At 43.2% G+C, this 24,076-nt stretch overlaps 1 protein-coding gene across 1 annotated transcript in view; it reads right to left on the reverse strand.

The window, feature by feature from the left end:
- The window catches only part of VKORC1L1 (vitamin K epoxide reductase complex subunit 1 like 1), a 66,478-nt gene that overhangs the window by 637 nt on the left and 41,765 nt on the right, over positions 1-24,076 (reverse strand). Inside the window, exon 3 of the mRNA XM_053707448.1 lies at positions 1-112. This exon is cut by the window's left edge and continues 637 nt beyond it. Coding sequence (XP_053563423.1) covers positions 1-112 — 112 coding nt within the window. The remainder of the gene's footprint in view (positions 113-24,076) is intronic.

Below are 24,076 nucleotides of genomic sequence, written 5' to 3' on the forward strand. Positions count from 1 at the left end.
CAAAGGTCCTTCAACACAAAGTACAAGATGTATGCAAGGTAAAGGGACCCCACAACAGACACTATAGAGGAAGTCATCAGAAACAAAGCTGCTACGGCACTCACAGTCATACCTGCAAGAGAAAGGACCATTAAATACAGTAAAAATGCTATAAAAGACAATGCAATAATGCTTACTTTGAATTTCAAACAAGTAGTATTTTCCTAATGAATTTCAAGTTTCATTTCCCTGCCCACTGTATCACATGATAGTCAGCCAAGCAAAGACATGTATATGAGCTGTGAACGCTTTTTTTTTGACAAAGGATACAAAGAAAATTAAGACAATCGTAAAAACTAAATTTATGCTTAACTGATCAATTTATTTCCGGATATGGAGAGTCCACGTCATCAATTACTAGTGGGAATATCACTCCTGACCAGCAGGAGGCGGCAAAGAGAACCACAGCAAAGCTGTTAAGTGTCACTCCCCTACCCATAATCCCTAGTCATTCGACCGAAAGGAAAATGGAAAAAAGGAATAACAAAGGTGTAGAAGTGCCTGAGGTTTAGTAAAAAAATAACTTAAAATTTAAGGTTGGGTTTGTGGACTCTTGATATCCGCAAATAAATTTTTCAGGTAAGCATACATTTTGTTTTCTTACCTAAGATATGGAGAGTCCACAACGTCATCAATTACTAGTGGGAACCAATTCCCAAGCTAGAGGACAAAGATGACTAGGAAGGGAGAACAAGACAGGCAGACCTAAACAGAGGGCACCACCTCTTGAAGATCCTTTCTCCCAAAAGAGGCCTCAGCCGAGACAAAAGTATCAAATTTGGAAAAGTTATGCAGAGGGGACCAAGTTGCAGCCTTACAAATCTGTTCCACAGAAGCTTAATTTTTAAAAGCCCAAGAAGAGGAGACAGCCCTTGTGGAATGAGCCATAATTCCATCAGGAGGCTGCTGACCAGCAGTCTCATAAGCTAAACGAATTATACTTCTCAGCCAGAGAGAAAGAAGTGGCAGTAGCTTTCTGACCTTTACGCTTTCCAGACAAACAGGGCAGAGGACTGGTGAAAATCCTTAGTCGCCTGTAGATAGAATTCAAGAGCACGCACAACATCCAAGTTGTGCAACAAACGTTCCTTATGAGAAGGAGGATTAGGACATAAAGGAATAACAATTTCCTGATTAATATTTCTATCTGAAACCACTTTAGGGAGAAATCCCAATTTAGTACGAAGAACCGCCTTATCAGCATGAAAAATAAGGTAAGGTGAATCACACTGCAAATCTGAGAGTTCTGAGACTCTCCAAGCAGAAGAGATAGCAATAAGAAACAAAAACTTTCAAGATAACTTAATAGCTATGGAATGCAATGGCTCAAACGGAGCATGCTACAAAACTTTAAGAACAAGGTTAAGGCTCCAAGGAGGAGCAACAGGTTTAAACACCTGATTCTGACCAGGGCCTGACAAAAGGATTGAACATCTGGCACATCCGCCAGACGTTTGTAACAAAATAGATAAAGCAGAAATCTGACCCTTCAGAGAACTGACTGACAATCCTTTCTCCAGACCTTCCTGGAGAAAAGACGAAATCCTAGGAATCCTGATCCTACTACAAAAGTAGCCCTTGGATTCGCACTAATAAAAAGGTATTTACGCCATACCTTATGGTAAATCTTTCTAGTAACAGGCTTGCAAGCCTGAATCATGGTCTCAATGACCGACTAAGAAAAACCACGCTTAGACAGAACTAAGAGTTTAATCTCCAAGCAGTCAGCTTCAGAGAAACGAGATTTGGATGAAGGAATGGACCCTGAGTTAGAAGGTCCTCTTTCAGTGGCAACCTCCAAGGTGGAAGAGATGACATCTTCACTAGGTCTGCATACCAGATCCTGCAAGGCCACGCAGGAAATATTAGAATTACCAATGCTCTCTCCTGTTTGATAAGAGCAATGACTCGTGGAAGGAGAGCAAACTGAGGAAACAGATATGCTAGACTGAAATCCCAAGGAAGCCCCAGAGCATCTATCAGGGCGCCCTGCGGATCTCTTGACCTTTAACTGTACCTTGGCGTTCTGCTGAGACACTATGAGATCCCACTCCGGCATCCCACATTTGAAGGTTAACCTGGAGAACACCTCCAGATGGAGTGCCCACTACCCAGGATGAAATGTCTGTCTGCTCAGGAAGTCCACTTCCCAGTTGTCCACACCTGGAATGTGGATGGCAGAAAGACAGCAATTGTGAGCTTCCGCCCACTGAACCATCTAAGCCACCTCCTTCATGGCTAATGAACTCAGAGTTCCTCCCTGGTGGTTGATGTAAGCCACCGAGGTGATATTGTCCGACTGGAACCTGATAAACTGGGCTAAGGACAACTGAGGTCAAGCCATCAGAGCATTGTAGATCACTCTCAACTCCTAGATATTTATGGGGAGAGCAGACTCCTGAGTCCAAAGTCCCTGCGGCTGTAACGAGTCCCAGACTGCTCCCCAGCCCAGCAGGCTGGCGTCCGTGGTCACAATCACCCAGGAAGGTCTCCGGAAGCATGTGCTCTGAGACCGATGCTCCTGAGAAAGCCACCACGGGAGAGTCTCTCGTCAACTGATCTAGCTCTATCCTGAGACAGATCCAAATGGTTCCTGTTCCATTGTCTGAGCATGCATAACTGCAGAGCTCTCAAATGGAATCGAGCAAAGGGAATGATGTCCATGGAAGCGACCATCAGACCAATTACCTCCATACATTGAGCCACTGATGGCCGAACAGTAGACTGTAGAGAGGCAAAAGGAAAGAATTTTGGATTTTCTGACATCTGTCAGAATAATGTTCATAGATCGGGAATCTATTATGGTTCCTAAGAAAACTACCCTTGTAGCTGGAACTCTTTTTCAGATTCACTTTCCATCCGTGGGAACATAGAAGAGACAACAAGATGTTTGTATGAGAGTTTGCTTGTTGAAAAGATGGCGCCTGAACTAATATGTCGTCCAGGTAGGGCGCCACAGCAATTCCCTGAGACCTGATCACTGGCAAGAGAGCTCCCAGAACCATTGAAAAAATTCTGGGAGCTGTGGCAAGGCCAAACAGAAGAGCCACAAACTGAAAGTGTCTGTCCAGGAATGCAAATCTCAGGAACTTGTGATTAGCCTTGTGGATGGGAACACGAAGATATGCTTCCTTCAAGTCTATGGTTGTCATGAACTGACCCTCTTGGACGAAGGCGAGAATGGAACGAATGGTTCCCATTTTGAAGGACGGTACCCTGAGAAACTATCACTCCCAGGGAAGAAAGGTCCCGAACGCAATTCAAGAATGCCTCTCTTTATCTGGTCTGCAGATAATCTTGAGAGGTGGAACCTGTATCTGGTAGGAAAAGTTTTGAATTCTATTTTGTAACCCTGAGATACTATGTCCAGAGCCCAGAGATCTAGGACGTCTCGTATCGATGCTTGATAAAACAGAAACTCTGCCCCCACTTGATCCGATCCGGGATCGGGGGCAAACCCTTCATGCTGATTTAGACTCAGCTGCTGGTTTCTTAGATTGCTTCCCCTTGTTCCAAGACTGATTGGGTTTCCAAGAAGACTTTGACTGTTCCTGTATGCAAGAGGGAGAGGAAGACTTTCCCTTGAAGTTACGAAAGGAACGAAAATTACTTTGACGTCCTTTCGTTCTATTCTTCTTGTCGTGGTAGAAAAGACCAGGTCCAAACAAGCACCAGAAGCTTTGACTTAGAAGTAACATCTGCTGACCAAGATTTCAGCCATAACGCCCTGCCAGATAGCACAGCGAAGTCAGATATCTTGGCTCCCAGTTTAATAACTTGTATGGTAGCATCAGAAATAAAGGAAATGGCTAGCTTGAGAGCCTTAATCCTGTCTTGGATCTCCTTCAAAAGGAGTCTCTACCTGAAGTGAATCAGACAAGCCGTCGTACCAATAAGATGCCGCAGGTTGCCATTTAAAACCTTGATGAACATATATTTTCTTCAAATAAGCCTCCAGCTTTTTGTCCATTGGATCCTTAAAAGAGCAGCTATCCTCTATAGGAATAGTAGTTCTCTTAGCCAGAGTAGAAATGGCCTCTTCTACTTTAGGCACCGTGCACCATGAATCTTTAATGGAGTCAGCGACCGGAAACACTTTTTTTTTTTTTTAAAAAGACAGGAAAAAAAAAGGTATCCCTGGCTTCTCCAATTCCTGTGCAATAGTCTCCGTTGCACGGTCTGGAACAGGAAACGCCTTCACAGCGGAAGGAACATCGATTTATTAAGTTAACTAGATTTCTTAGGGTTGACAACGACAGGAGGGTTGGAGTCGTCCAAAGTAGCCAAAACCCTCTTAACAATACACAAAGGTGTTCAAGCTTAAATCTGAAGAATACTACTTCAGCATCAAATGAAGGAATTATACTGTCCAAATCTGAGATTTTACCCTCAGAGGCTACCGACGTATCAGACTTATGAGGGAGGGCAACCTGAGTAGCAGACGACGGAACAGAAACCTTACAATATGAATCTCTAAATTTTCCTCTTGCGTTTCCCCTTTAACATAGGAAAAGCAGATAGTTCCGCAGAAACCGCCAAAGATACCTGAGCAGCAATTTCTGCATGCACATAAACTACTCCAGTAGACAGAGGAACCGCAGGGCACTGCATGAGACACCATAGAGGCTTGGGACGTTTGAGGAGAAAGCTGTGGCATTGTCTGAATGACATCATCCTGAGAAACATCTGGCTCAGAGGGCAATAATTTATCCTTGCACTTTAGCGTTCTAGCTAAACATGAGTCACAAAATGTTTATGCTTTTGTACTAACCCAATAAAGGATTATTTATATGGTGCGGCTGCTTCTTGGACTTTATATTGTTTTGAGGGTTTTTGAGTGTGAACCCTGCAGCAAGCACATTCCAGATACTGGTGCTGAACTATTTTGGCTTTTCATAAAACTACAAGGGCAACACAATTTGGGCTTCTAAGCATAATAAACATTTATTGAAAGGAATATCTTCAGACTCCATCTTCAAAACTTGAGCAAAACATTTTTGGCCAAAAAAATACTGTCACTTTAAGCACTTACTAACACAATATTACGTTATATGCGCAATACCAGATAAAACTCTTTAATACAGGCCCTGTCTGCACCTCAGGTTTTCTGAGGAGCCTTACCATACTTCAGAGAAAAGTGAAGAGACAGAGAAAAGAAAATGTATGCTGCTTACCTGATAAATTTATTTCTTGACACGGTGAGTCCACGGATCATCAGTAATTGTTGTTGGGAATATCACTCCTGGCTAGCAGGAGGCAAAGAGCACCACAGCAAAGCTGTTAAGTATCACTTCCCTACCCACAACCCCCAGTCATTGGACCAAGGAAAGGAGAGAAAGGAAATAACATAAGGTGCAGAGGTGCCTGAGGTTTAGATAACAAAGAAACTGTCTGAAAAACAGGGTGGGCCATGGATTTACCATGTCAAGAAATAGATATATATCAGGTAAGCATATTTTGGTTTTCTTTCTAATGACACAGGGAGTCCACGGATCATCAATTACTATTGGGAATCAATACCCAAGCTAGAGGACACAGATGATAAGGGAGGGACACGACAGGTAACCTAAACAGAAGGCACCACTGCTTGAAGAACCTTTCTCCTCTAAGAAGTCTCAGCCTCGGCAAAAACATCAAACTTATAGAATCTGGAAAAAAGGATGCAAGGAGGACCAAGCTGCAGTCCAGCAAATCTGAGCCACAGTAGCCTCATTTTTGAAGACCCAGGAAGAAGAAACAGCCCTCGTAAAATGAGCTGCGATTCTCTCAAGAAGGTTGCTGTCCAGCTGTCTCATAGGCCAAACAAAACATACTCTACAGCCAAAAAGAAGAAGCCATAGCTTTCTGACCCTTGCACTCTATAGAAACAACAAAGCAAGCAGAAAACTGACGAAAATCTGTAGTCGCCTGTGGATAGAAATTCAGTGCACGCACAAAATCAAGGCTGTGCAACAACTCTCCTCATGAGAAGAAGGATTAGGACACAAGGGACAACGATCTCCTGATTAATATCCTGTTTGAAAAAACCATAGGAGGAAAAACTACCTGGTACGCAGGACCCGTTATCAGAATAAAAAATAAGATAAGGAGAATCATACTGCAGAGTCGAGAGTTCCGAAACTCTTCTAGAGGAAGAAATAAGAAACAAAACCTTAAGAACAAAAGTAAGACTCCAGGGAGGAGTAAAAGGTCTAAACAGAGGCCTGATCCAGACCAAGGCCTGACAACAATATTGCACATCTGGTGCAGCCACTTAACACTAATGCAACAAAATAGATAATAATCTGACCTTTCAAAGGACTAGCTGACAAACCCTTCTCCAGAACCTCCTGGATTCAAACCAATACAGATATATATGCCACAACTTATAGAAATCCTTTAAACACCGGCAAACGAGCCTGTATCAGGTTCACAATGACAGACTCTAAAACCCCACGCTTAGATAAAATTAAGTGTTCAATCTCCAAGCAGTCAGCTTCAGAGCAACGAGATTTGGATGAAGGAAAAAGACCCTGAAGTAGAAGGTCCCTCCTCAGAAGTTGTCTTCCAAGTGGAAAAGAGGACATTTCCACTAGGTCTGCATACAAGATCCTGCGAGGCCACGCCGGTGCATGAGAATCACAGACGCCTGCTCCTTCATGATCCAAGCAATGACTCCTGGAAGGAGACCAAACAGAGGAAACAGGTGTGCTAAACAGAAATTCCAAGGGACCTCCAGAGTATCTATCAGGACGACCTAAGCATCCCTTTTCCTCAGGAGCTTGGCATTCTGCTGAGAAACCATGAGATTCAGCTCCGGCTGTCCCCAATTGAACGTCAGATAGGAAAACACCTCAGGATGGAGTTCCCACTCCCCGAGATGAAATTCTGTCTGGTCTTAGACGCCATCAGATCCAACCACTTGATTGTTATCTAGAAATCTTCGGATGGAGAACCTACTCTCTGGAATGAAAGTTTGACAGTTCAGACAACCACAACCCAATAGTCCACTCCTTTAAAGGAGGAAGACAGATCAACAGAAATTGAGGATCTCCGCCCAACGAAAGATATACGTCACCTCCTACATGATTAAGGAACTCCGAGTCCGTCCCCCGGTAGGTTGATGTAATTCACTGAAGTTACATCGTTCTTAACTGAAACCTAAAAAAAAACAGGCTATAAAGCAGTTGAAACCCAACCCTCAATGAAGGAGGTCTTTCTCAATCCAAAATGTTTATGGGGAGAGTAGTCCTTCCAAAAATGATACTCTGTGAAAGGATAGTGAAACCCCCCATTCCATTGGGTGAGTCAGTATAGCCACAGAGGCCACCAATGGAACTGAGCAAAAGGAAAATATGACCATGGAATCCCCACCAAACCAATTCCATACATTGGAACACTGATGTTTGCACCGCAGACCGTAAGGACAGGCCATCTGAAAGAACCTTGGCTCTTCTGACCTTCGTCAGATATATCTCATTAATAGGAAGTCTAAGGCGGATCCTAAGAAAATCACTCTTGTAGATGAAACCAGACAACTCTTCTTCGAATTGACCTTACCACCGTGGGGACGAAGAAAAGATGCCAAGATCTACTAAAGATTCAGTTAGTTCCAAAGATAACGCCTGGAACCTAAAGATGACCAGATAGGGTGTCACTGAAATACCCTGGGACCAAATACTGCCATTAGAGCTCCCAGGCCCTTAGAGAATTCTTGAGCTGTGGCGAATCCAAGTGGAAGCGCAACAATTGCGAATTCCTTCCTTATCGGAATCAAAATCAGGAATGAATAAAATTCAGACCCATCTTTAAAAAAAAAAAAAAATGATCATACATTTCCCAAACAGTATGTATGTATGTATGTATGTATGTGGTACTTGAAAAGCACGGCTAATCACCCATAAGGGTCTCAAGGCACTGCTCATTTTATCGACCTCGGAAGGATGAAAGGAACTTATCGAGGATCAAAGCTGCAACCCTTGAATTGCTACAGAGCTCAGCCACAGTGCCTTAGCATGCTGAGCTGTCTGCCTAGCTGGCTTACAAAATGTCTTATCTGGCCTGCAGATAAAAATTGGAAAGGAGGAACTGCTTCAGGACAGAAAGAAATGACTACTAAGTAGCAAACCTGAAGAACTATGTCCTCTGCCTATCTGGGGCCTCTTGATACCCTTTAGAAAGCCGTAGTAAAAATACTAGAAAAACCAGACCGTTCCCTGGTAGACCAGGGCCAAACCAGACTTTATCCCAGTACATAGACAGCAGAACTTTGACACAGAGGAAAACTCCACTGTCCAAAGGATCATTTGTAGGGAATTGCTGGCACAGCCGTGCCTGTAACTGAACCTTGAATTCCTGGTTCTCAGCCTGATTTCTCAGTGGACACAGAAGCTAGGTATCATAGCCCCCCTAGCTTAAGTGCTTTTTCTTCTCAAAATGGATCAGACAAGGCATCGTGCCAATAAGACGCTGCCCCTGAAGCAAAGAAAGACTTTGGTGCTAACCACTAAGCTCTCCATAGATCCTGAAAAGTACAGCTATACTCTTTAGGAATCGAAGTTCTAAGCCAAAGTAGATATCCTACTACTTAAGGCACCGTGTGGACTGAAATTTAACGGAGACATCTTTTCAAGACCGGAAAAATAGAACAAGGAAACCTTGACAACTCTTATTTCTTCTAGCATGGTCTGAAACTGAAAAAACACCCCACAGGGGAATCTCAGAATCATAAAATTTTATAGATCCTTTAAGAATAATGACAAAACGTGTCAAAGTCACATCAAGGTAGCTAAAACCTCCTTTAACATCATGAAGGTGTTCAAGCTAAATCTGAAGTGTACAACTTCAACCTCAGATAAAAGGAATATACTGTCCAGGTCTGAGATTTTACCCTCAGAACTACCGAATCCTCGCCAGCCCCGGAGAGGGACCACTGTGTAGCCAAAAGTGAAACAGAAACCCTCAAACTCTGAAATTATAAAATGTCCTCTTGCACTTTCCTTGAGGAAAGGGAAACACAGACCAACTGGCAAAGCCACAGATATTGCAGCTGCAAATCTGTAATTAAACGTACTCCTCCTGGAGATTTAGAGGAACCACAGAGCACTGCATGCAACGCCAAAAAGGCATGGGACAAAGGGAGAGAGCTGTGGCATTGCCGAAAACAGCATCCCTTTGGGAGACCTAAGGCTCAGATAAAGTTGTACAATCAATAGTTTAACTGACAATATGGTACAAAAAACATTGCCATTTTAAACAGTCAAACCTACTTCTTAAAAGGTAAATTCCAGAAAGAATAACTTGATTTCTAAAAAGAAATTCTTATATTCTAGATTCTTTATATATAGGCGGAGTTAAGTTACTCAATGCCGCTTAAGTCACTCTAAGAAAAATAATGGCGACGCTCCGATATTAAGGAGTGGCCACAATTCGGCACGAAAAGGAAGCTTCATACAGACCCCTAAATCTCTCTGTCGACTAACTCTCTCTGTTAAGTCGTGCAGCTTCCACTCCCAGCCAAGCTAAAACGTTTCTAAAAGCGGAGCAGGAGAATTCAAGAGTAAAAATACTGTGTGCTCAGACTATATAAATCAGAGCACTTCAACGCAACCCTCTAGAAATGGCGCAATTTGCGCTTTTCTAAAGTCCTCTGACAAAGTTAATTCAGAATAAAAGGAGCTGCCAAATTACAGATCCTGAACATAATAATCAAAGTTATATCTGAGCCCCATAGAAAGCTAACTTCTTCCTTGTTATAAAGAATGTTAACCCTAAGTCTCCAATCTCATGCATACGTGCCTGCCCACTGCCACCAGCATCCATAAGGATATGTCCCATTTAAAAGCAGAGGGTCTTAACCCCTTCAGTGCCAGCCTTCTAGCCCCAGAAGAACAAAAGGCACTTACCTGCATTCTAGCCGTTTGGCAGTCAGACTACTCAAAGTATGAAAGGATGCTGCTTCTCACAGAGACCTGTGTAAAAAGATAGAGTAAGCTTACTCAGGCTTTCTAAACCAGGGCAGAAACAGGTTAGGAAAACGCAGCAAAGCACACTTTACAAGTTCCTAACTGCTTTAAAGCTACCAGAGCCCTGCTGAAGAGACTAACGTGGAATACAGCTATACCCAAAGTGTTATGGAAGATCAAGGCAATCCTGCCCCGTCTTCAAAATAAAAACATCTTGATAGAAGAATTTTAAATCAGGACACCTAATTACTTCACCTCCTACTTGCACTAGAGGCAAAGAGAATGACTGGGAGTTGTGGTTAGGGAAGTGATATTTAACAGCTTTGCTGTGGTGCTCTTTGCCTCCTCCTGCTGGCCAGGAGTGATATTCCCAACAGTCGATGATCCGTGGACTCACCGTATATTTAAAAAGAAATACGGAGACAAGCTTGCCGCACCAAGCCGGGAAGAAATGGCGCCGCTCCTCTCCGCATCGAGTAGGGGTGTCACGTGACCGTCAAACCCGGCTCTGAACAGGAACTGCGTAGCATGTCTAAAGCGCAGGTTACACAGCCGGGAAAATTATACTAACACCAGCGGTCTTCCTAGTCAGCCCAACTGCCCGTAAAAGCGGCGCAACAGACATCCGCAAAGAGAGCACTTAAAATTGAAGTCTTTACCAAAAAGGACTACATAAAATAACAATAGCCAAAAAAAACTGTTGATATGCGACACACACAGCCCTGATATACTGTGAGCCCTGAAAGTACTGTGGGCCCTTCACATGCCAAGTGTCTGCACATCAAGGATTTACAAGTCCCAAATAATGTGCAAAGTTAACTATAATAGGAGTGTCATGTCCCCCACTATATGGCTAACTGTCATCAGAAGTGAAGTCTTCATACCTAGAAGACAAAAGGCACTTACCTGCAGTCTAGCCATCTGGCAGGAGGGCAGCTTACAAGGTGTGGAAGGACACATACTCCTTACAGGGACCTGTAGAAAAAAAAAATGAAAGAGTAAACCTACTCTGGCTTTCTATACTAGGGCAGAAATGTGTTAGGAAAACGAAGCAAGGCCCAACTCGCAACTGCTTTAAAGCCAACACCACTCTACTGCAGAGATCTACTGCAGATATTGATGTGCACTAAAGCTATACCCAAAAATCTTGCTTGTAGCGAAAAGAAATCCAATTTTCTTCAGAATTTTCTTCAAACACCAAAACTTTGCCTCCTCCATTGACGAAGGCAAAGAGAATGACTGGGGATTATGGATAGGGGAGTGACACTTAACAGCTTTGCTGTGGTGCTCTTTGCCTCCTCCTGCTGGCCAGGAGTGATATTCCCACTAGTAATTGATGACGTTGTGGACTCTATATCTTATGAAAGAAAAAAGGGGATTTTTATGTTTTGTTTTCTAAATTGCACGCATAAAGTTGCATACTAACAAATGTCCTTTTAAAAAGGTTATAAAAAGTGGATTAAAAAACAAAAAAGGTATGCTTACCTGATAAATTTGTTTATTTCCGGATATGGTGAGTCCACGGATTGGGTAATTACGGTTGGTAATATCACTCCTGGCCAGCAGGAGGAGGCAAAGAGCACCACAGTTAAACTGCCAAGTATCACACCCTTACCCACAACCCCCAGTCATTCGATCAAAGGAAAACAAAGAAAAATGAGTAACACAAGGTGTAGAGGTGCCTGAGGTTATAGTCAAAAGAACAACTGTTTTAAAATAATGGGTGGGGCAGTGGACTCACCATATCCGGAAATAAAAAAAAATTGATCAGGTAAGCATAAATTTTGCTTCTCTTTCCTAAGATATGGCGAGTCCATGGCTTGAGTAATTACTGTTGGGAACCAATACCCAAGCTAGAGGACATGGCTAAATAGGGAGACACAAAACAGGCAGTCCAAAACAGAAGGCACCACTGCTTGAAGAACATTTCTCCCCAAAGAACCTCAGCCGAGGCAAAAGTATAAAATTTGGAAAAAGTATGTAGAAAAGACCAAGTTGCAGCTATGCAAATTTGTTCCACAGAAGCTTCATTTTTGAAAGCCCAAGAAGAGGAAACAGCTCTTGTGGAATGAGCCGTAATTCTCTCAGGAGGCTGCGGTCCAGCAGTCTCATAAGCCAAACAAATTACACTTCATAACCAAATAGAAAGTAGTAGCAGCTTTCTGACCTTTATGTTTCGCAGAGAAACAGATAAAGAGGGCAGAGTACTAGGGAAAATCCCTAGTCGCCTGTAAGTAGAATATAAGAACACGTACAACATCCAAATTGTGTAACAAATGTTCTTTGAAAGGAGGAGGATTAGGACACAGAGAGGGAACAACAATTTCCTGATTGATATTTCTATCAGAAACAACCTTAGAAAGGAAACCTAACTTAATACAAAGAACCGCCTTATCGGCATGAAAAATAAAATAAGGGGAATCACACTGCAGAGCTGAGAGTTCCGAGACTCTTCGAGCAGAAGAAATGGTCTATGGAATGCAATGGCTCAAACGAAGTCAACTGTAAAACTTTAAGAACAAGGTTAAGGCTCCAAGGAAGAGCAACAGACAAAGACAGGCCTGATTTTGATCAAGGCCTGACAAAAAGATTGCACATCTGCCAAACATTTATGTAGTAAAACTTATAAAGCAGAAATCTGGCCCCTTCAGGGTACTGACAATCCCTTCTCCAGGCATTCCTGAAGGATAAAACTCAAATTCTACTCCAAGAGTAGTCTTTGGATTCACACCAATAAAGATATTTATGCCATAACTTATGGTAAATCTTTCTATTATCAGGCTTGCAAGCCTGAATCATGGTTTCAATGAAAAACCACGCTTAGACAGAATTAAGCGTTCAATCTCCAAGCAGTCAGCTTCAGATAAATGAGATTTGGATGAATGAAGGGACCCTGAATCAGGAGGTCCTTCATCAGAGGTAGTCTCCAAGGTGAGAGAGATGACATCTTCACTAGGTCTGCAAACCAGATCCTAGGCTGAGGCCACGCAGGGGCTATTAGAATCACCAACGCCCTCTACTGCTTGATACGAGCAATGACTAGTGGAAGGAGAGCAAACGGAGGAAACAGGTATGCCAACCTGAAAACCCTAGAAACCGCCAGAACATCTATCAGAACGGCCTGTGGATCTCTTGACCTTGAACCGTACCTAGGAAGCTCAGATCTAACTCTGGCACCCCCTATTTGAGGTCTAAGCTGGAAAACACCTCCGGGATGGAGTTCTCACTCCCGGGATGAAAAGTCTGTCTGCTCAGAAAATCTGCTTCCCAGTTGTTTACTCTTGGAATGTGGATGGCAGATAGACAGCAATTGTGGGACTGAAGAATCCGAGAAACCTCCTTCATGACTAAGGAACTCCGGGTTCCTATCTGGTGATTGATGTAAGCCACAGAGATTATGTTGTCTGACTGGAACATGCTAAACTGGGCTGAGGACAACAGAGGCCAAGCCAAAAGAGCATTGTAAATTGTCCTCAACTCCAAGATGTTGATAGTAAGAGCAGACTCCTTCCAAGTCCAAAGGCCCTGAGCTTTTAACGAGTTCCAGACTGCTCCCCAGCCCAGCAGGCTGGCATCCGTGGTCACAATCACCCAGGAAGGTCTCCAAAAGCATGTGTCCTGAGACAGTGGATGCCTGAGAAATCCACCACGGGAGAGAATCCCTTGACAACTGATCTAACTATTCTCTGAGATAGATCTGCATAAGCGCCATTTCACTGTCTGAGCATGCACAACTGGAGAACTCTCAAATGGAATTGAGCAAAAGGAATGATGTCCATGGAAGCCTCCATCAGACCAATTACCTCCATACATTGAGCCACTGAAGGATGAGCAGTAGCCTGAAGAGAGAGGAAAGAGGAAATGATTTTGTTTTTCCTGACCTCGGTCAGAATAATCATCAATAGAGAGTCTATTATGGTCCCTAAGAACACTACTCAGGGGAAAGGGAGCTTTTTCCAGATTCACATTCCATCTGTGGGAACGAAGTAAAGACAACATCACTGTCTGAGATTTTGCTTGTTGAAAAGATGGCATCTGAACCAATATGTTGTCCAGGTAGGGTGGCACAGCAATTCCACGAGAACTGATCACTACCAAAAGAGCCCCCAGAACCTTTGAAAAAATACTGGTAGCCATGGCTAGACCAAATGGATGGGCCACGAACTGGAAATGTTTGTCCAGAAAGGCAAATTTCAGGAATCTGTGATGGTCCCTGTGAATAGGAACATGAAGATATGCATCCTTTAGGTTTATGGTTGTCATGAACTGACCCTCTTGTACTAGAGGAAGAATGGAGCGTAAAGTCTCCATCTTGAAGGATGGAACTTTAAGAAACTTGTTTAGAAAGTTCAAGTATAGAATGGGACTGAAAGTTACCTCTTTTTTGGGAACTACAAATAGGTTGGAGTAGAACCCAAGACCCTTTTCCTGAATTGGAACTAACAATCCCAGGGAGGAAAGATGTTGTATACATTTCAAGAACGCCTCTCTCTTTACCTGGTCTGCAGATAATCTTGAGAGATGGAATCTGCCTCTGGGAGGAAAAGTCTTGAATTCCAATTTGTAACCCTGGGATACTATGCCCACAGTCCAGGGATCTGGGACATCTCAGGCTTGAGAGAACTGAGAAAGTCTGCCCCCCACCTGACCCCGGATCGGGGGAAAACCCTTCATGCCGATTTGGAATCAGCTGCGGGTTTCTCTGTTTCCCCTTGTTCCAAGACTGATTGGGTTTCCAAGACGACTTGGATTGTTCCTGCTTGGAAGAAGGGGAAGGCTTTCCTCTGAAGTTAAGGAACGAAAATTACTCTGACGTCCTTTAGGCCTATTCTTATCTTTTGGTAGAAAAGCCCCCTTTCCACCCGTAATAGAGATAATTTCTTCTACAAGATACGAGTCCACGGATTCATCCTTACTTGTGGGATATTATCCTCCTGCTAACAGGAAGTGGCAAAGAGCAGCACAGCAGAGCTGTATATATAGCTCCTCCCTTCTCTCCACCCCCAGTCATTCTCTTTGCCTATACTAGTAATAGGAAAAGGTAAAGTGAAAGGTGTTAAAATGATGATTGAAGAAACTAAAAACTAAGAATTTTTTATTTTAAATGGTACCGGTGAGTACTATTTTTCCTCAGGCAGCATACAGAAGAAGATTTCTGCCTGTCGGTTCATGATCTTAGCAGATGTCACTAAGATCCATATGAGTTCCCACAGAATGGCTGAGGAGTACTAGAGAAGCTTCATTGTGGGGAACGTTTCATGCTACAAGCATTGAGGTATGTTCAGTCATTTACATCTGAAGAGACTGATATTTCAGAACAGGCTGACATAGCTCCCAAGAGGGAAGGTGTAAGCAGTAAACCTATAGACATAAGAAGGGGTATTACTGGAGACCTGTGTATTTAATGGTTATGGGCTAAATGCAGCAAGCAAAAATTATGGCAGCATGGTTTAGACACTGGGGCAGCATAACGGTTTTTATGACCAAACGGTTAATATCACTGGTATTTGTGCTGGGGGTTCATATGGCTATATCATAGAATTAGGATGTTTATCCACATGGCTAGTTCAGCACCACTTACTTGCGTTTTTTTAGGCTGAGAGTACATCGCATATGATGGGCGGGGCCTAATTTTCGCGCCTCAGATGCACAGTTGATTTTGACAAGAAGGCAGCAAACTTCAGCTTCGGTTGGGCCCAAACAGAGATGGTCTACCGGAGTCATAGTGAGACGTTTGTGGCGAGGTGCAGGGGGTTGTCTAAGTTTATTTTCATAACGTTTTTGGTGTGACGTTTTTTCATTTAGATGGTTAATTTGTCCCAAACTTGTGGTGCAATATCAGACTACAATATAGGACTTGCGTTTTCAAAAAAAAATTTCCAATAAATAAAGTGTTTTCACAACTTTTTGGTTATTACCAACCTGTTCAACATGTCTGACATTGAGGAAAGTCAATGCTCTATGTGTTTAGAAGCCATTGTGGAACCCCCACTTACATTGTGTCCTCCTTGTACTGAAACGGCATTACACTAAAAAGAACATATTTTAGGTGATAAAATTATGTCTAAGGATGATTCTCAGTCTGAAGAGAATCAGGTTATGCCATCCAATTTTCCCCAAGTGTCACAACCTTTAACCCCACTCAAGCGACACCAAGTACTTCTAGTGCGTCTCATTCTTTTACTCTGCAAGATATGGCTGCAGTTATGTCTACTACCCTTACAGAGGTATTATCTAAACTGACAGTTTTACAGGGTAAACGCAGTAGGTCAGGTATTACGGTACATACTGAACCATCTGATGCTTTATTGGCCATTTCCGATGTGTCCTCACAGTGCTCTGATTTGGGGGTCGGGGAATTGCTGTCTGAGGAAGAACTTTCAGAATCAGGAAATGTGTTGCCTCAGACAGATTCAGACATGATGTCCTTTAAATTTAGGCTTGAACACCTCCGCCTGTTACTCCGGGAGGTTTTAGCGACTCTGGATGATTGTGACCCTATTGTGATACCACCAGAGAAATTGTGTAAGATGGACAAATATCTAGAGGTGCCTACTTACACGGAAGTTTTTCCAGTCCCTAAAAGAATTTCGGACATTGTTACAAAGGAATGGGATAGACCAGGTATTCCGTTCTCTCCCCCTCCTAATTTTAAGAAAATGTTTCCCATATCTGACACCATTCGTGATTCTTGGCAAACGGTCCCTAAGGTGGAGGGAGCTATTTCTACCCTAGCTAAGCGTACAACTATACCTATTGAGGACAGTTGTGCTTTCAAAGATCCTATGGATAAAAAGTTAGAGGGTCTTCTAAAGAAATTGTTTATTCAGCAGGGGTTTCTTTTACAACCTATAGCTTGCATTGTTCCAGTTACTACTGCAGCAGCTTTTTGGTTTGATGCTCTAGAATAGTCTCAAGGTTGATACCCCATTAGATGACATTTTGGATAGAATTAAGGCTCTCAAGCTAGTTAATTCTTTCATTACCGATGCCGCTTTTCAAATGGCTAAATTAGCGGCGAAAAATGCAGGTTTTGCCATTTTAGCACGTAGAGCGTTATGGCTCAAATCTTGGTCTGCTGATGTGTCATCAAAATCTAAGCTTTTAGCTATTCCTTTTAAAAGGTAAGACCCTATTCGGGCCTGGATTGAAGGAAATCATTTCTAACATTACTGGAGGTAAAGGTCATTCCCTGCCTCAGGATAAGGCTGTGAAGATGAGGGGTAAACAAAATAATTTTTGTTCCTTTCGAAACTTTAAAGGTGGACCCTCTGCTTCCTCTTCCGCCACAAAGCAGGAAGGGAATTTTGCTCAATCCAAGTCCGTCTGGAGACCTAACCAGGCCTGGAATAAAAACAAACAAGCCAAGAAGCCCACTACTGCTACCAAGACAGCATGAAGGGGCAGCCCCCGATCTGGGACCGGATTTAGTAGGGAGGCAGACTTTCTCTCTTTGCTCAGGCTTGGGCAAGAAATGTTCAGGATCCCTGGGCATTGGAAAGTGTGACCCAGGGGTATCAGCTGGAATTCAAGGAATTTCTCCCAAGAGGGAGATTTCATCTTTCACGTTTGTCTGTAGGCCAGACAAAACGAGAGGCGTTCTTACGCTGTGTAAAAGACCTCTATACCATGGGAGTAATTTGCCCAGTTCCAAAACTAGAACAGGGACAAGGGTTTTACTCAAATCTGTTCGTGGTTCCCAAAAAGAGGGAACTTTCAGACCAATTTTAGATCTCAAATGCCTAAACAAATTTCTCATTCATTCATTCAAGATGGAGACTATACGAACAATTTTGCCAATGATCCAGGAGGGTCAATATATGACTACCGTGGACTTGAAGGATGCATACCTTCATATTCCTATTCACAAGGATCATCATCAGTTCCTAAGGTTTGTCTTCCTGGAAAAACCTTTTCAGTTCGTGGCTCTTCCCTTCGGGTTGGCCACAGCACCCAGGATCTTCACAAAGGTTCTAGGGTCCCTTCTGGCGGTTCTCAGGCCGCTGGGCATAGCAGTGGCGCCCTATCCTGACGATATTTTGATCCAGGCATTAACTTATCATCTGACCAAATCTCACACGGACATCGTGTTGGCATTCCTAAGAACTCACGGTTGGAAAGTGAATATAGAAAAGAGTTCACTAGTTCCACTAACAAGAGTTCCATTCTTGGGAACTCTGATAGACATGACAATATTTCTGACGGAAGTCAGAAAGTCGAAGATTCTAAATACTTGCCGAGCACTTCAGTCCATTCCTCGGCCATCAGTGGCTCAGTGTATGGAGGTCATTGGATGGAGGTCATTGGATTAATGGTAGCAGCAATGGACATTGTTCCGTTTGCTCGCTTTCATCTCAGACCACTGCAGCTGTGCATGCTCAGACAGTGGAATGGGGATTATGCAAATTTATCTCCTTAGATAAATCTGGATCAAGAGACCAGAGACTCTCTTCTATGGTGGTTGTCACAGGATCATCTGTCCCAGGGAATGTGCTTCCGCAGGCCAGCATGGGTAATAGTGATGACGGACGCCAGCCTATTGGGCTCGGGTGCAGTCTGGAATTCCCTGAAGGCTCAGGGTGTTTGGACTCAGGAGGAGTCTCTACTACCAATCAATATTCTGGAACAGAGAGCAATATTCAATGCGCTTCAGGCGTGGCCTCAGTTGGCTTTGGCCAAATTCATAAGATTCCAGCCGGACAATATCACGACTGTAGCATATATCAATCATCAAGGGGGAACAAGGAGTTCTCTAGCAATGATAGAGGTTTCAAAGATAATCCGATGGGCGGAGGCTCAATCTTGCCATCTATCGGCAATCTATATCCCAGGAGTAGAGAACTGGGAAGCAGATTTTCTGAGTCGTCAGACTTTTCATCCGGGGGAGTGGGAACTCCATTCGGAGGTGTTCGCATAATTGATCTGTCAATGGGGCACGCCGGAATTGGATCTGATGGCATCTCGTTAGAATGCCAAACTTCCTCGTTACGGGTCCAGGTCAAGGGATCCCCAAGCTGTACTGATAGATGCTCTAGCAGTACCTTGGTCGTTCAACCTGGCTTATGTGTTTCCTCCATTTCCTCTCCTACCTCGTCTGATTGCAAGAATCAAACAGGAGAGAGCTTCAGTAATCCTGATAGCGTCTGCGTGGCCACGCAGGACTTGGTATGCAGATCTAGTGGACATGTCATCTCTGCCACCGTGGAAACTACCATTGAGACAGGACCTTCTCATTCAAGGTCCGTTCCAACATCCCAATCTAAATTCTCTGCAGCTGACTGCTTGGAGATTGAACACTTAGTCTTATCTAAGCGGGGATTCTCTGACTCTGTCATTGATACTTTGATTCAGGCTCGCAAGCCTGTCACGAGAAAGATTTACCATATGGCGTAAATATCTTTGTTGGTGCGAATCCAAGGGCTACTCGTCGAGTAGGGTTAAGATTCCTAGGATTTTGTCCTTTCTCCAAGGATTGGAGAAGGGATTATCAGCTAGTTCCTTAAAAGGGACAAATTTCTGCTTTTTCAATTTTACTACACAAGCGTCTGGCAGATGTCCCAGACGCTCAGTCTTTTTGTCAGGCTTTAATCAGAATCAAGCCTGTGTTTAAACCTATTGCTCCGCCATGGAGTTTAAATTTAGTTCTCAATGTTCTTCAAGGGGTTCCGTTTGAACCCATGCATTCCATAGATATTAAACTATTATCTATAACTATTATAGATATTCCTCTCTGAGGAAGCGCATGCGCGAAACATGTTAGATCATGAAGCTGCTGCTATTCACTATCTGCTGAATAAACTCACCTGACATTTGGCTACCAGTCCGGTATTCTGTCTCCCATTTTATTATCTTGGAAAGTTTTGTTTTTAGTTGCTATCTCTTCGGCTTGAAGAGTTTCTGAGCTTTCTGCGTTGCAATGTGATTCGCCTTATCTTATATTCCATTCTGATAAGGTGGTTTTGCGTACTAAACCTGTATTTCTTCCTAAGGTTGTTTCTAATAAGAATATTAATCAGGAAATTGTTGTTCCTTCCTTGTGACCTAATCCTTCTTCTAAGAAGGAACGTCTGACGGAAATCCTTGGTCGCTTGTAAGTAAAACTTCAAAGCTCGAACCACGTCCAAGTTATGTAACAAACATCTTCTCTATTCGTTGTTTATTCTGGAAGACATAGGGGGTTAAAAAGCTACAGCTACCTCTCTTTCTTTTTGGCTGGAAAGCATCATCCGCCTGGACAGCAGCCTCCTGAAAAGGTTACGGCTCACTGTTCTAGAGCTGCGGCTTCCACATGGGCTTTTAAAAACGATGCTTCTGTTGAACAGATTTGTAAGGCTGCGACTTGGTCCTCCCTTTATACTTTTTCCAAATTTTAAAAAATTTGATACTTTTGCTTCTTCTGAGGCTATTTTTGGGAGAAAAGTTCTTCAAGCAGTGGTGCCTTCCGTTTAAGTATCTGTCTTGTCCCTCCCGTTCATCCGTGTCCTGTTGCTTTGGTATTGTATCCCACAAGTAAGGATGAATCCGTGGACTCGTCGTATCTTGTAGAAGAAAAGGAAATTTATGCTTACCTGATAAATTGATTTCTTCTAAGATACGACGAGTCCACGGCCCTCCCTGTCATTTTCAGACAGATTATATTTTTTTTCAAAACTTCAGTCACCTCTGTACCTTTTAGCTTTTCTTTTGTCTTCCTATACCTTCGGTCGAATGACTGGGGGTGGAGAGAAGGGAGGAGCTATATATATAAAACTCTGCTGTGGTGCTCTTTGCCACTTCCTGTTAGCAGAAGGATAATATCCCACAAGTAAGGATGAATCCGTGGACTTGTCGTATCGTAGAAGAAATCAATTTATCAGGTAAGCATAAATTTCCTTTTCTGCCAAACCGGGTCCAAACAAGGTTTTGCCCTTGTAAGGAACCGCCAGAAGCTGGACTTTATAGGGAACGTCAGCAGACCAGGATTTCAACCATAACGCCAGCGAAACTAGAAGTTTTAGCTCCTAGTCTAACAACCTGTAAAATGGCATATGCAATAAAGGAATTGGCCAACTTAAGAGCTTTAATCCTATCTTGAATTTCATCCAAGGAAGTCTCTACTTAAAGAGAATCAGACAAGGTGTCAAATCAATAAGATGCAGCACTAGTCACAGTGGCAATACACACCGTAGGTTGCCATTGGAGACCTTGATGAACATATATATTTTTCAAATAAGCCTCTAGCTTCTTGTCCATCAGATCCTTAAAAGAGCAGCTATCCTCAATAGGAATAGTGGTTCTCTTAGCCAGAGTGGAAATGGCCCCTTCCAGTTTGGGTACAGTATACCAAGGGTCTTTTAATAATGGAGTCCTCGACAGGGAACATTTTCTTAAAAATGGGAGACAGGGAAAGAGACAACCCTGATTTCTCCCATTCCTGTGAGATAATCTCCCTAGCACGGTCTGGCACAGGAAAAATCTCAGAAGTGGAAGGTTCATCAAAGACACTATTAAGCTTACTAGATTTCTTAGGAGTGACGACAGGGGTATCCAGTCATCTAAAGTAGCTAAACCCTCCTTTAACAATACACAAAGGTGCTCAAGCTTAAATCTGAAGGATACCACCTCAGTCTCCGGAGGAGGAATTATACTGTACGAATCTGAGATTTCACCCTCAGAAAGTCCCAATGTATCTTCCTCAGACTTATGAGAAAGGGCAACTTGGGAAGCAGAACTGAGGATAGGCACCTTACTTTCTGAAATTCTAGATTTCCTCTTGCGTTTTCCCTGTAATCTGGGAATGGCAGCTAATGCCACAGATACCACTGAAGATACCTGGGCAGCATTTTCTGCTTTTAAATAAACTTCACTAGGAGTTTGAGGAACCGCAGGACACTGCATGTGACACCATTGAGGCTTGGGACGTCATACAGAGACAAAAAGAGCTAAAAAAGTTTACCTTTATTTTGCAAGGTTTTCTTGACACATGAAGAACAAAATTGCATAGGAGCTGCAATTTGTGCATCTAAACATAAGTATGAATTCATGAGAGCAGGCATGGCTCCATATCAGACATGCTGTGAAACAGTAAATAAACTTGTACAGATAAGTTTTAAAAGATTTTAATATTCAATTAAAATAAGACAAGGAAAAAAATACACTAAATTTTATCCCAAATTAGGATTGATTCCCAGCTAAAATTATGTGAGAAAAGTTAAGAAAAAACATTTAATAAACATCAAACTTCTAATATACCCCTCAGGCAACCCCACACCTCAATTACTGAGGTGCCTTACCGCTCGCTACCAATTAAGACCGGATCACCCAGAAATGGAGAAAAACAACTTTTTTTCTCAGAAACATTATGAAGTAAAGCCGGTCATGTGACTGTAACTGAAGAGCACAAATTACTGCTGCGACAGAGAAACTAAAAAATAAAATTATGCTTACCTGATAATTTTATTTTCTTCTGACGGGAAGAGTCCACAGCTGCATTCATTACTTTTGGGAATTCCGAACCTGGCCACCAGGAGGCGGCAAAGACACCCCAGCCAAAGGCTTCAAATACCTCCCCCAGTAATTCAGCCAAGAGAACAAGGAACAATAGGAGAAGTATCAGGGTGAAAAAATGTGCCAGAAGAACTATAAAATTTACTGCCGCCTCATAGATAAAACGCAGACGGGAGCTGTGGACTCTTCCCGTCAGAAAAAAAGAAAATTATCAGGTAAGCATAATTTATGTTTTTCTTCTTAAACGGGAAGAGTCCACAGCTATATTCCTTACTTTTGGGAAAACAATACCCAAGCTAGAGGACACAATGCAAAGGGTGGGTACAAAAAAGGCAGCCCCTCGAAAGGCACTACAGCCTGAAATTACCCGACACCCTACAAAAACTCTAAAACGACAAGGGAAAAACCAGAAGCCCAGGTAACGGCTTATCAGTTACATAACCTGCAAAGCCATGCTAGAGACCACTCAGACCCAGAGTCTGCTGAGCACAAAGGCCTCCGAGGAGCCAGCCCAGCGGCTTTCAACTTCCACAAAAAGTAGCCCTAAAAGTAAAAAATCTCTATCTACCCCCGAGGGGGAGTATAGAGGACCCCATAAGAGATCCAAAGGACCATCCAACACAGGCTCAAATCAAACTTAGAGCAGCCCAAGGTTGCCACAGGGCCACTGCCCAGGGAGATGAACTTCCTAGAGGACAAGGACCAGAAAAATAAGTCCAAACTCAGGAAAAAAAAGTCATTAGGATGACCAGAAGGCCACCCTCATACCTGACAGCACCATACTTCATATGGTGTTCCAGAAAACCACGAGTTCCCTATTGCATCATAGCCAAGTCAAAAACCGGACAGGTTAGACAAGCAGAGACAGGATAACTGTCCTAGCAGTTAAAAAAGAGCTCTCCAAGAAAACACAGAGCCACCTGTAAACAAGAACTCGCGATGACCAATCTCCAGGCAGCAAAGCTGACCCCAAGCCATTGTGGGACTCGTCCCACCAAGACACGCCGAAAAATCTCGACAAAAGCTCCCGACCAGAAATATCCGACAACTGGAGTCTACAAGGAAGCACAGATGTCCCAGAAGACAAGTAGGGACCCGTCAGAAAGACCTCAAACTTAAGCCTCAGGAAGACGGTAATCTCACATGAGAGTCAGAAACTCTGCACTTAGTTACACCCGGGGGAACCAAACCCAAAAAGATTAAGCAGAACCGTCCATGCCCGTTCCAGGCAAGAGACGTGGTCCTAAGCCAGAGTCCTCGAATAACAGAACTGATCAAAAGATCTAACTTCCTGTGGAATCAATCAGCTGCCTCCCATGGTAGGAGCGCACCCAAGACAGAGCCCTCCACCATCTAAAGTCGGAGACGTAGAATACCTAGCAACAGTCTCAAACCCAAGAGTTTGAAAAAAAAAAACAATTTACCAGTTGAAGAAATGGGCAACCAGTACCCTTGGATTGCAAGGCTATCCTCATTAGACCGGCCGGTGAAGAGAAAGGTTTTGGAAAGGTCATTTCCAAAACCCCAGAAAGGCAAAAACCTGTGACTGACCAAAGACCTCCTACCCTCAAGCCCAAAAGGCTAGAACTGAATAAGGTTGAAGGATA

The sequence above is a fragment of the Bombina bombina genome, chromosome 3, assembly GCF_027579735.1.
Source record: "Bombina bombina isolate aBomBom1 chromosome 3, aBomBom1.pri, whole genome shotgun sequence".
NCBI classification, from domain to species: domain Eukaryota; kingdom Metazoa; phylum Chordata; class Amphibia; order Anura; family Bombinatoridae; genus Bombina; species Bombina bombina.